This window comes from Littorina saxatilis, linkage group LG3 (assembly GCF_037325665.1).
Source record: "Littorina saxatilis isolate snail1 linkage group LG3, US_GU_Lsax_2.0, whole genome shotgun sequence".
Taxonomy (NCBI): Eukaryota; Metazoa; Mollusca; class Gastropoda; order Littorinimorpha; family Littorinidae; genus Littorina; species Littorina saxatilis.
Genome location: NC_090247.1, coordinates 76,804,296 through 76,818,685, shown reverse-complemented (window position 1 = coordinate 76,818,685; position 14,390 = coordinate 76,804,296). Strand labels below are relative to the sequence as shown.

The 14,390-nt window shown below is 42.8% G+C and overlaps 1 protein-coding gene across 2 annotated transcripts in view; it reads left to right on the top strand.

Annotated features, from left to right (window-relative positions):
• Positions 1-14,390, top strand: part of LOC138963298 (dystrophin-like) — a 411,116-nt gene that overhangs the window by 220,494 nt on the left and 176,232 nt on the right. For both annotated transcript variants that reach the window (XM_070335362.1, XM_070335361.1), the window contains exon 44: positions 9,697-9,886. In XM_070335362.1, coding sequence (XP_070191463.1) covers positions 9,697-9,886 — 190 coding nt within the window. The remainder of the gene's footprint in view (positions 1-9,696; positions 9,887-14,390) is intronic.

The following is a 14,390-nucleotide window of genomic DNA, read 5'->3' as shown; positions in this document are numbered from 1 at the left end:
TGCAGATGACCATACTCTGATGTCAGTCTTGTTTGTGTAGCTGGAACTGAGAGTGACATGATTGAGTGGTAATGATCATAGCGCAAGTGACTGTCAAAATATGGGTATTAATACCCTTCACGCGTGTATTTTGAGCGTAGGTGAAAATAAGTTTTAGTTTATGGCGAAGTGTGATAATATTGCAAGTGATTATCAACAGACGGCCATACTCCATCCTTACGCTAGTCAGTTTTCTTGGTGTAGCTGGAATTGAGTGGGAGAGTGAAATGATTGAGTGATATTGATAATAATGCAAGTGACTGTCAAAAGATGGGTATACGTTTTATATACCCTTCACACGTGTGTTTTGAGCGCAGGTGAAAATAGTTTTAGTTTATTGTGAAGTGTGATAATGCAAGGACTGAAAAGATGGATATGCCCGTGTCTTCTGAGTGTAGATGAATGTGAGTGTGAATTAATGCATTTGACTGTGAAAAGGTTGTATACTCTGTACACCTGACTTTTGAGCGCAGGTGACAATGATTTTAGATGATAATGCAAGTGAAAAGATGGATATACCCTTTGCACCTTTTTTGAAGTTGGTGAACTTTTTAGATTATAATTATGCAACTCACTGGGAAAAGATGGATAATTATAACCTTTACCGGTGCCTTCTGAGTGGAGCTGGGACTGAGTGTGATGTGACAGTAGTAATGACTAGAATGCAGTGAGTCTGAAAAGATGCTAGATTCTTTACACCTGTATTTTGGGCGCAGGTGAAACTGTGTAGTGGAAGGAGTGGGAATTAATGCGTATGGTCGTACGCTCATGTATTGTCAGTGCAGGCGCCCCGATCTCCATTGATCCAAACACTGTGTAAATTGTCGCAGGTTTGTCGATCGTTCTCATATTTTCGACTGCTGTATCGCAAAACAATCAAGCACAGCTGTTTCCGTGTAGATGAGGTTCTAAAGTAAATTTACGATTCTTCGTAAGTTTCAAAGTGGGTGAAGTGTGTTTTTTGTGTGTTTTTGTTTCTAAAAAAAAATCTGCACTAAAAAGTAGTTTTAAACCACAGTTTCGCTCTTAGTTGATGTTTGGTGGTTGATAATGTTTTGGCATTCTTCTTCCTTCTTGTGACGTGACTGGTTATCGAGAACAGGTTGTTACCAGGTGTTGGTGTAAACCATCTGGTATATGTGCTGACCATGGATTCATTTAGTTTGATTATTTGACCTGACTTGGCACGGGAGGTACATGTCATTGTAGTTTTATTTCCACGTCTTAACACTTACATTCTGCAATATTGCAGCAGTTCTTAGCAGCAGTCACGTTTCTGCACTTATGGTGGAAGGATATGGATTGAATACTGCAATATTATTGTTGGCAGTTGCTGATGTCAGCAGTCTTCCAGTTTATGCATTTTCGACGAAAGATAGCAAAACATGTCAGCGTGGCTAGCTTTGATTGGCACATGTTGATAACATGCTGGTCTGACTGGAACATGTTGATAACATGCTGGTCTGACTGGAACATGTTCCAACTACCACGTGTGTGGGTGTGCGCTGCCAGCGTGTGTTTGGGGTAAGGAGAGACGGGTGAAAAGTCTGGATGTGTCAAGGAACTAATGAGGCGTTGGAGGAAAACACAACTCACCTGCCGCTGTCTCAGGTGGGAGGGTGGGCAGGGGAAAGCCGTCATCCCGTGGAGTCGTGTGCACGTGCTGTAGACATGTCTGTCTAGGTCGTGTTGCTGTGGTCAAATGGAAGATCTTCGCCGTGGTTGACTGGTCGCTTAAAACAGTCTGCCTGACTCATTTTGAAAGGTGGAAGATCTTCGCCGTGGTTGACTGGTCGCTTAAAACAGTCTGCCTGACTCATTTTGAAAGGTGGAAGATCTTCGCCGTGGTTGACTGGTCGCTTAAAACAGTCTGCCTGACTCATTTTGAAAGGTGGAAGATCTTCGCCGTGGTTGACTGGTCGGTTGAAACAGTCTGCCTGACTCATTTTGAAAGGTGGAAGCACGTGACGCAGACTCAGAGGACAGTTGACCAGTGATACTGGTCAGAGGACAGTTGACCAGTGATACTGGTCAGAGGACAGTTGACCAGTGATACTGGTTCACGTGTGAGAGCTCTTGATACAAGTTCACGCATGCATGAAGTATTTTGTTGTTGTGTTTTCATGGAGTTTTGGTTTCGTACAAAGTTCGAGATGGAAATGTCTTGGATGTTGTAGTAGTATGCGTAGTGGAAGTTCCATTGAGGGAGTTGTGACGCATGCGGCATATGATGTTAGCAGGGATTGTTTTCCTTGCCTTGCAATGATCTGTTTGTCTCGCAATGATCTGTTTGTCTCGCAATGATGTGCCTCGAAATGTATAGAACTTAGATGTGGCTGTGGGATAGGAAGTGGGACGACGAAATGACTCATACTGTACTGAGTGTTACTTGCTTACCGTCAAGAGTGTAGCGAGTACAGGTAGGGGCGTGACACACAAATCAAAGCCAATTATCTTGGGTAGGAGGACATGTCTGGGATTATCTTTATTGATCTGAAACAGCAGCAGGTGCTCACTGTCTTTTACGCTACTCGAGAGTGGAAGTGATTCTCTCTCTCTCTCTCTCTCTCTCTCTGTCTCTCTCTCTCTCTCTCTCTCTGTCTCTCTCTGTCTCTCTCTTTCTCTCTCTCTCTCTCTCTCTCTCTCTCTCTCTCTCTCTCTCTCTCTCTCTCTCTCTCTCTCTCTCTCTCTCTCTCTCTCTCTCTTTTCAGTGATGTACAAAATCAGATCCCTGATGAAATCACGGAGGACTGACAAGTATGGTTAACGTTATTGGTAATCGATGATAGACAAAAGTTCTTTGAAATCCTGTCGTCATTGCAAAGACGTGTATGTACTTTAAGGTGCCCAAGAAGGTTTATCAGCTATGCTCCCCGACCAATTGAGCGGCAAGACCGAAGAGACAAGCGTGTTGCTTGGGAAGAATTGGATGAGACTGTTGACGACAGCAGTGAAAATGTTCACCCCACCATCAACGTCGTGTTTCGGTCCTTTGTGCTCCTTTTCCACATGTCTAAACACTGTAAACACTGTTTAGTGTCACTGGTCTACACAGTGCTATTCGCAACAAATAGAAGGAACTCCCCAGTGAGAGCTTGGCTCCATTCTATCGCGCTATACTCAGTTCGCTCAAGAAATGAGAACCACGTTCAGACGGTCAACTGAAGAAGAGTGCTTGGTGGAAGAGTAAACGGAATCCACGTATCTGAGTTAGTCCGTGGAGTGGAAGTATGCTGCCAAGACCACTATGCTACTCTACTAGCATTGTTAAGACCTACTAGCATTGTTAAGACCTACTAGCATTGTTATCAGCCTTCACTAACGTTTGGTCGTTTATTTTTTCGCCCATAACGAATATAGTTGTTTGCTTGTCTATTTTGACAATTCGTCTTGGCACTGGAACCGTCTGTCTTGTTGTTCTGTGGCGTAGAGGGAAGCAACTGTGCTTTCGTCAGTGGACCAGCGGGTCATTGTCTCAGTGTGAAACCTTGTTGATGGCTACAATGGGCTCTGTTGTCAATTATGAATGTATGATGCGGCGACAGTTCCATTCATCCCTTGAAGTCTTGATGTGGAGACATTCCCGTGTGGTTCACGCGGAGAAGAGAATTGGTTCGTGTTATTGCCATCATGCCGTTTGTCTTGACGATAAGAATTGGTTCGTGTTATTGCCATCATGCCGTTTGACTTGACGATAAGAATTGGTTCGTGTTATTGCCATCATGCCGTTTGTCTTGACGATAAGAATTGGTTCGTGTTATTGCCATCATGCCGTTTGTCTTGACGATAAGAATTGGTTCGTGTTATTGCCATCATGCCGTTTGTCTTGACGATAAGAATTGGTTCGTGTTATTGCCATCATGCCGTTTGTCTTGACGATAAGAATTGGTTCGTGTTATTGCCATCATGCCGTTTGACTTGACGATAAGAATTGGTTCGTGTTATTGCCATCATGCCGTTTGTCTTGACGATAAGAATTGGTTCGTGTTATTGCCATCATGCCGTTTGTCTTGACGATAAGAATTGGTTCGTGTTATTGCCATCATGCCGTTTGTCTTGACGATAAGAATTGGTTCGTGTTATTGCCATCATGCCGTTTGTCTTGACGATAAGAATTGGTTCGTGTTATTGCCATCATGCCGTTTGACTTGACGATAAGAATTGGTTCGTGTTATTGCCATCATGCCGTTTGTCTTGACGATAAGAATTGGTTCGTGTTATTGCCATCATGCCGTTTGTCTTGACGATAAGAATTGGTTCGTGTTATTGCCATCATGCCGTTTGTCTTGACGATAAGAATTGGTTCGTGTTATTGCCATCATGCCGTTTGACTTGACGATAAGAATTGGTTCGTGTTATTGCCATCATGCCGTTTGACTTGACGATAAGAATTGGTTCGTGTTATTGCCATCATGCCGTTTGTCTTGACGATAAGAATTGGTTCGTGTTATTGCCATCATGCCGTTTGACTTGACGATAAGAATTGGTTCGTGTTATTGCCATCATGCCGTTTGACTTGACGATAAGAATTGGTTCGTGTTATTGCCATCATGCCGTTTGTCTTGACGATAAGAATTGGTTCGTGTTATTGCCATCATGCCGTTTGTCTTGACGATAAGAATTGGTTCGTGTTATTGCCATCATGCCGTTTGTCTTGACGATAAGAATTGGTTCGTGTTATTGCCATCATGCCGTTTGACTTGACGATAAGAATTGGTTCGTGTTATTGCCATCATGCCGTTTGACTTGACGATAAGAATTGGTTCGTGTTATTGCCATCATGCCGTTTGACTTGACGATAAGAATTGGTTCGTGTTATTGCCATCATGCCGTTTGACTTGACGATAAGAATTGGTTCGTTTTATTGCCATCATGCCGTTTGACTTGACGATAAGAATTGGTTCGTGTTATTGCCATCATGCCGTTTGTCTTGACGATAAGAATTGGTTCGTGTTATTGCCATCATGCCGTTTGACTTGACGATAAGAATTGGTTCGTGTTATTGCCATCATGCCGTTTGACTTGACGATAAGAATTGGTTCGTGTTATTGCCATCATGCCGTTTGTCTTGACGATAAGAATTGGTTCGTGTTATTGCCATCATGCCGTTTGACTTGACGATAAGAATTGGTTCGTGTTATTGCCATCATGCCGTTTGTCTTGACGATAAGAATTGGTTCGTGTTATTGCCATCATGCCGTTTGTCTTGACGATAAGAATTGGTTCGTGTTATTGCCATCATGCCGTTTGACTTGACGATAAGAATTGGTTCGTGTTATTGCCATCATGCCGTTTGACTTGACGATAAGAATTGGTTCGTGTTATTGCCATCATGCCGTTTGACTTGACGATAAGAATTGGTTCGTGTTATTGCCACCATGCCGTTTGACTTGACGATAAGAATTGGTTCGTGTTATTGCCATCATGCCGTTTGACTTGACGATAAGAATTGGTTCGTGTTATTGCCATCATGCCGTTTGACTTGACGATAAGAATTGGTTCGTGTTATTGCCATCATGCCGTTTGACTTGACGATAAGAATTGGTTCGTGTTATTGCCATCGTGCCGTTTGACTTGACGATAAGAATTGGTTCGTGTTATTGCCATCGTGCCGTTTGACTTGACGATAAGAATTGGTTCGTGTTATTGCCATCATGCCGTTTGTCTTGACGATAAGAATTGGTTCGTGTTATTGCCATCATGCCGTTTGTCTTGACGATAAGAATTGGTTCCTGTTATTGCCATCATGCCGTTTGACTTGACGATAAGAATTGGTTCGTGTTATTGCCATCATGCCGTTTGTCTTGACGATAAGAATTGGTTCGTGTTATTGCCATCATGCCGTTTGTCTTGACGATAAGAATTGGTTCGTGTTATTGCCATCATGCCGTTTGTCTTGACGATAAGAATTGGTTCGTGTTATTGCCATCATGCCGTTTGACTTGACGATAAGAATTGGTCCGTGTTATTGCCATCATGCCGTTTGTCTTGACGATAAGAATTGGTTCGTGTTATTGCCATCATGCCGTTTGACTTGACGATAAGAATTGGTTCGTGTTATTGCCATCATGCCGTTTGTCTTGACGATAAGAATTGGTTCGTGTTATTGCCATCATGCCGTTTGACTTGACGATAAGAATTGGTTCGTGTTATTGCCATCATGCCGTTTGACTTGACGATAAGAATTGGTTCGTGTTATTGCCATCATGCCGTTTGACTTGACGATAAGAATTGGTTCGTGTTATTGCCATCATGCCGTTTGACTTGACGATAAGAATTGGTTCGTGTTATTGCCATCATGCCGTTTGACTTGACGATAAGAATTGGTTCGTGTTATTGCCATCATGCCGTTTGACTTGACGATAAGAATTGGTTCGTGTTATTGCCATCATGCCGTTTGTCTTGACGATAAGAATTGGTTCGTGTTATTGCCATCATGCCGTTTGACTTGACGATAAGAATTGGTTCGTGTTATTGCCATCATGCCGTTTGACTTGACGATAAGAATTGGTTCGTGTTATTGCCATCATGCCGTTTGACTTGACGATAAGAATTGGTTCGTGTTATTGCCATCATGCCGTTTGACTTGACGATAAGAATTGGTTCGTGTTATTGCCATCATGCCGTTTGACTTGACGATAAGAATTGGTTCGTGTTATTGCCATCATGCCGTTTGACTTGACGATAAGAATTGGTTCGTGTTATTGCCATCATGCCGTTTGTCTTGACGATAAGAATTGGTTCGTGTTATTGCCATCATGCCGTTTGACTTGACGATAAGAATTGGTTCGTGTTATTGCCATCATGCCGTTTGACTTGACGATAAGAATTGGTTCGTGTTATTGCCATCATGCCGTTTGACTTGACGATAAGAATTGGTTCGTGTTATTGCCATCATGCCGTTTGACTTGACGATATTCCGTACCTCAGATGTCCCTCGGGTGTTTGGGATCTGAACGGATGTAAGGAATCCGCGCTATTTCACTGCTGATGAATCGGGAGTTCAGGGTTATACTCAGAAGGGATGTTGACGCAGGTGATTAGTAAAAAACATCCCGATTATTTCATGGACATAATTTTCAAGTACCCCCCGCGGGTTAGGGGGAAGAATTTACCCGATGCTCCCCAGCATGTTGTAAGAGGCGACTAACGGATTCTGTTTCTCCTTTTACCCTTGTTAAGTGTTTCTTGTATAGAATATAGTCAATGTTTGTAAAGATTTTAGTCAAGCAATATGTAAGAAATGTTAAGTCCTTTGTGCTGGAAACTTGCATTCTCCCAGTAAGGTAATATATTGTACTATGTTGCAAGCCCCTGGAGCAATTTTTTGATTAGTGCTTTTGTGAACAGGAAACAATTGACAAGTGGCTCTATCCCATCTTCCCCCCTTTCCCCGTCGCGATATAACCTTCGTGGTTGAAAACGACGTTAAACACCAAATAAAGAAAGAAAGACAGAATTATCAAGTGTTTCGGAGTGGATGAAATGGAGACTTGAAGATTTTTTTTCTTCAGTTCAATGGTTGTTTTGACATGGAGTGTCCGGAGCCCTAGACAGAACGACGCAATGCTGTTGAGCGTGTTGCAAGCAAGCCCTGCACAACTGTGGACGCAGGCAGTAAACTCCTTGACCTGTGTATGAATACCGTTGGGCAGTGAACTCCTTGACCTGTGTATGAATACCGTTAGGCAGTGAAAGTAGGCCACCGTGGAATCAGTGTTGGAGAAAGGTGAACATTGCTGCACACCACGCGTTATTACAAGCTGCAGCCATGGAGTGTTTTAAGAGTGAATGGAGACGCAGACAGTGTTGACCTACATGTGGTGAAGTGTTGACCTACATGTGTTGTGTGCAATAAGTGCTGCACGTGCCAGTGTGATGATGATGTCAAAAGAGAGTATCTACAGGTGAGTTGTACTCAGTCAGTCTGTCTGAGCGGTGCTTTGACCGTCACATTTGCACGGACACTTATAACCACTAATACTGTTATTCCCCCCCCCCTTCTCTCTCTATCTCGCTTTCTTCCAGACCCAAAAACTGTGTCTGTATCTGTCTGAGCTGTACTCTTACCGTGACATGTGCATGCATTCTCGTAACTACTGACACTGTTAAGCCACCGATCCGACCAACACCCCTCCCCCGCCCATCCACATATCTCTCTCTGTCCCTCACTATCTCTCACTACCGTCTGTCTATCTGTCTCTGTCTCTCTCTCTTTCTCTCTCTCTCTCTCTCTCTCTCTCACACACACATATATATATCTCTCTCTCTCTCTCTCTCTCTCTCTCACACTCACACTCTCACACACACACACACACACACACACACACATATATATACACACACACACACACACACATACACTCACCCACCCAAACACACACACACAGCCAACCTTAACGCATTACATTGCCCCCCCCCCCCCCCCCCCCCCCCCCCCCCCCCGTACTGTCTGGGGAGCTGAGATTGTTCCAGACAGTTGGCTGGGTGTTAGGTCGCCAATAAATTGTTGACCTGCACCCGACCCCTGCCGATGTCTTCTCCTTTCTTTTCTTTTCCTTTCGTCAATAATCTTTTCTTTTCTTTTTTTCAATCTCCCATTCACATACAGTGAGGATGATGAAATGTTGACCCGGTATCCCTGGCTAAGGTCGACCTGACGTTACGCGGCACTCCATTCTCCATCCAACATGCATTCCCTCATTCCCTCACTTATGGTCTGACTGTATCGTTCTTCGTCGTCAGTCTACGTCTTCTCTTCCTTGTTTGGTGTTGCAGTCCTTAGTATTGTTGTTGTGGTGTTCGTGCAAACCATTCCACTCGCCATTTCAGATCGTGTGAACCATTCCACTCGCCATGTCAGATCTTGTGAACCATTCCACTCGCCATCTCAGATCTTGTGAACCATTCCACTCGCCATCTCAGATCTTGTGAACCATTCCACTCGCCATCTCAGATCTTGTGAACCATTCCACTCGCCATCTCAGATCTTGTGAACCATTCCACTCGCCATTTCTGATCTTGTGAACCATTCCACTCGCCATCTCAGATCTTGTGAACCATTCCACTCGCCATCTCAGATCTTGTGAACCATTCCACTCGCCATCTCAGATCTTGTGAACCATTCCACTCGCCATCTCAGATCTTGTGAACCATTCCACTCGCCATTTCATATCTTGTGAACCATTCCACTCGCCATTTCAGATCTTGTGAACCATTCCACTCGCCATCTCAGATCTTGTGAACCATTCCACTCGCCATCTCAGATCTTGTGAACCATTCCACTCGCCATTTCATATCTTGTGAACCATTCCACTCGCCATTTCAGATCTTGTGAACCATTCCACTCGCCATCTCAGATCTTGTGAACCATTCCACTCGCCATCTCAGATCTTGTGAACCATTCCACTCGCCATCTCAGATCTTGCCATGGGGTCAGGCCGTCCTCCGACTTGAATACCTAACGAAAATCGATAGCCTGGGTGCCCTTTGTGCACAATGAACATTTGTTTTGTTGAATTAATTTCTTACCAGATACTATATGGAATTAATTCATTTCACACACAAAATCTTATTTTTATTCTGACGCCATTTCAAATAATAATTCAAACTCAAAGACACAATGAACTTACCCACAACTCTCTGACTTTGTTCCAGGCTGGCCAGCCACTGGAAGTCGCTGCAGAATGACCGGAACTCTCTGCAGCAGTTCACCACGGCGGTGGAGGACTTCAACGGTCGTCTGGTTGCCATGGAGACCAGCTTCACGCGCATGGCCCACGAGACCGCCAAGCCGGAGGTGCAGCACAACGAGGAACTCACCAAGGAGCTTCTCGACCAGTTCCGCGTGAGTCCACACTCTTCTTTGTGTGTGTGTGTGTGTGTGTGTGTGTGTGTGTGTGTGTGTGTGTGTGTGTGTGTGTGTGTGTGTGTGTGTGTGTGTCCTTTAGTTCGTTAAAGCTGATGAGTATCGTTAAGACTGAGTGACTTTGGAGCAAAACAAGTGCCCAATACAGATCCCATTACTCACATCTAGAGACAACGTCCAGGATACTCAGAGATGGATTGGAGCTGTATCATTATTTTCCCTTCTTTTCTTCAAAAAGTCAATTAGTTTGTTTTAATGATACTTTTCAGCTTTACGTGTCTGTGATTCTCTCTTGAGCAAACGAATATCTGTAAGTATTTATAGTGTGACTTGTGGTTGTTCGTGTGTTTCGTTGTGTCATGATAATGGTGGAGATGTCCGTGGTTCGTGGTGTTGTGTGGTTGGTTTGTGTCATGATAATGGTGGAGATGTCCGTGGTTCGTGGTGTTGTGTGGTTGGTTTGTGTCATGATAATGGTGGAGATGTCCGTGGTTCGTGGTGTTGTGTGGTTGGTTTGTGTCATGATAATGGTGGAGATGTCCGTGGTTCGTGGTGTTGTGTGGTTGGTTTGTGTCATGATAATGGTGGAGATGTCCGTGGTTCGTGGTGTTGTGTGGTTGGTTTGTGTCATGATAATGGTGGAGATGTCCGTGGTTCGTGGTGTTGTGTGGTTGGTTTGTGTGCACGGTTGGTTGGTAGGGTTGGTTTGTCTGTTTCTCACGTAAATGTCGGTATGTTTGTCGACACTTGTGTTTTAACTGTTTTGTTTCTTTTGGAATGCTTGTCATTTGCAGCTTTGAAATCAACTTTCTTTGGACCATCACCTTGATACCAAAGTTGTTCGACAATTTGTATTGATTTTAAAATAATAATAATAATAAATGAGCATTTATATAGCGCAACATCATAACTTTACAATTATGCTCTTTGCGCTTGACACATTTAAAATTAAAACACAGTTAATACAAGCATTTACATCTACATTCATAGTCAACAACGCTTAATTAAAAGCATACACCATCAAACATACATTTCAAGAAATTCTTCCACTAACTAAGTAATAAAAACATGAATAAAATGGGTAGTGAAAAACAAGGAAATACCAGTTGAATACCCTTAATCAAACAGAACATGTTATCAACAATACTGAAAACAGCCTTTGTTCTTTGATCACCGGTCACTTCATTGTATTTACTTGTCATATTGTAACTGGTTTAAGAAACCACGTTTTAAGAAGGAACGTTTCTGCTGAAAATTGTTGTGGCGTTCATTCTTATTTGTTTTGCATTCTACTCTCTTAGACAATATGTGATAACCGGCAAGGTGCTGACTTTCTTTTGTGCATTGTTGATGGTGAATGCATGTTAATTTATTTTTAATATACTTTCTTATGTGATAACCAATGTGCTATATTTTCTCAGGACAAAGAACAAATGTTTATTTTGAATGTTTTATGTATGTTATTATTACGGACACAAACGCTCAGCAATGTAATTTCTCTTTTAGAGATTAATAAAGTTATTGTATTGTATTGTATTGTATTGTACTAGAAACTACAAGCGTACGACAAACCAACGCGAACTATGTCATTTGGTAGTTATTCAGAAAGGATTTTGATGTATAATAGTTGTGCGAATGGGCTGTCTTATCTCTTTCTGCAGGCTGTCTTATTTCTTTCTGCAGACTGTCTTATCTCTTTCTGCAGACTGTCTTATCTCTTTCTGCAGACTGTCTTATCTCTTTCTGCAGACTGTCTTATCTCTTTCTGCAGACTGTCTTATCTCTTTCTGCAGACTGTCTTATCTCTTTCTGCAGACTGTCTTATCTCTTTCTGCAGACTGTCTTATCTCTTTCTGCAGACTGTCTTATCTCTTTCTGCAGACTGTCTTATCTCTTTCTGCAGACTGTCTTATCTCTTTCTGCAGACTGTCTTATCTCTTTCTGCAGACTGTCTTATCTCTTTCTGCAGACTGTCTTATCTCTTTCTGCAGACTGTCTTATCTCTTTCTGCAGACTGTCTTATCTCTTTCTGCAGACTGTCTTATCTCTTTCTGCAGACTGTCTTATCTCTTTCTGCAGACTGTCTTATCTCTTTCTGCAGACTGTCTTATCTCTTTCTGCAGACTGTCTTATCTCTTTCTGCAGACTGTCTTATCTCTTTCTGCAGACTGTCTTATCTCTTTCTGCAGACTGTCTTATCTCTTTCTGCAGACTGTCTTATCTCTTTCTGCAGACTGTCTTATCTCTTTCTGCAGACTGTCTTATCTCTTTCTGCAGACTGTCTTATCTCTTTCTGCAGACTGTCTTATCTCTTTCTGCAGACTGTCTTATCTCTTTCTGCAGGCTGTCTTATCTCTTTCTGCAGACTGTCTTATCTCTTTCTGCAGACTGTCTTATCTCTTTCTGCAGACTGTCTTATCTCTTTCTGCAGACTGTCTTATCTCTTTCTGCAGACTGTCTTATCTCTTTCTGCAGACTGTCTTATCTCTTTCTGCAGACTGTCTTATCTCTTTCTGCAGACTGTCTTATCTCTTTCTGCAGACTGTCTTATCTCTTTCTGCAGACTGTCTTATCTCTTTCTGCAGACTGTCTTATCTCTTTCTGCAGACTGTCTTATCTCTTTCTGCAGACTGTCTTATCTCTTTCTGCAGACTGTCTTATCTCTTTCTGCAGACTGTCTTATCTCTTTCTGCAGACTGTCTTATCTCTTTCTGCAGACTGTCTTATCTCTTTCTGCAGACTGTCTTATCTCTTTCTGCAGACTGTCTTATCTCTTTCTGCAGACTGTCTTATCTCTTTCTGCAGACTGTCTTATCTCTTTCTGCAGACTGTCTTATCTCTTTCTGCAGACTGTCTTATCTCTTTCTGCAGACTGTCTTATCTCTTTCTGCAGACTGTCTTATCTCTTTCTGCAGACTGTCTTATCTCTTTCTGCAGACTGTCTTATCTCTTTCTGCAGACTGTCTTATCTCTTTCTGCAGACTGTCTTATCTCTTTCTGCAGACTGTCTTATCTCTTTCTGCAGACTGTCTTATCTCTTTCTGCAGACTGTCTTATCTCTTTCTGCAGACTGTCTTATCTCTTTCTGCAGACTGTCTTATCTCTTTCTGCAGACTGTCTTATCTCTTTCTGCAGACTGTCTTATCTCTTTCTGCAGACTGTCTTATCTCTTTCTGCAGACTGTCTTATCTCTTTCTGCAGACTGTCTTATCTCTTTCTGCAGACTGTCTTATCTCTTTCTGCAGACTGTCTTATCTCTTTCTGCAGACTGTCTTATCTCTTTCTGCAGACTGTCTTATCTCTTTCTGCAGACTGTCTTATCTCTTTCTGCAGACTGTCTTATCTCTTTCTGCAGACTGTCTTATCTCTTTCTGCAGACTGTCTTATCTCTTTCTGCAGACTGTCTTATCTCTTTCTGCAGACTGTCTTATCTCTTTCTGCAGACTGTCTTATCTCTTTCTGCAGACTGTCTTATCTCTTTCTGCAGACTGTCTTATCTCTTTCTGCAGACTATTTCCTTTCCGTTTTGTTTGATTTAGGTTTCAATAGTTGAGAGGCATCGGTTGCTGTCATAGGACCGACATCACTGTGTAAAATCTATTGATCAGACCTGAATTATTGGTTAGGGAGCTTGTCGGCAAACACAGAGGTTGGTGTCACAGTCAGTTTGAAAAAGATATATGGCGTTCCTGACACTATCAGAATCAGTTCGGCGTTGTTTTTGCGAGGATCGAGCACAAAACTGTGGAAAGAAAAATACTGGCGAAGATAGATCTATAAGAAATGATAGCTATCGTTTACCCTATCTGAATCAGTTCGGATTAGTTTTTGCGAGGATTAGAACAAAAACGGAAACAAACAAACAAAAACAACGGTAGAAAAATACTGGCGAAGATAGATGAGAAATGATAGAGCTCTATCAGTTACAATTGTTGGGATGAAGTGCGTGTGGTGGTGATGACTTTCCCAGGGCTCATTATGTGAAGGAGTTGGCACAGTTCATTGCTGGTTCCATTATGTGAAGGAGTTGGCACAGTTCATTGCTGGTTCAGTTTGATTTATCGCTGACTGTTTCAATTATTTCAAGCCCAGCACCTCACCCCGTATTTTGTACGTTATTTCAAGCCCAGCACCTCACCCCGTATTTTGTACGTTATTCAAGTCGTAGATATGAGGCCATTGTTGTTGAAATGATCTGAAGCAATTTGGAGAAATGACGGCTGTGGGGGGGGGGGGGGGGGTGGGGGGGGGGGGGGGGGGGCAGGAAGAGAGACAGACAGACAGAGATAAAGAGAGACGGAGAGACAGACAGACAGAGATAAAGAGAGACTGCACACATTGAAGAGGAAGAGCAAACGGCACGACCCAGCAGACGCACTTGATGAGAGCAGAATGCTGACCCAGCTAATTGTTTCCTGGCGGAAGTTATCGCTCAAAGAGGCGTCATCTCGCACTAATACGCCACCAAGTCCCCGGGCAGCGT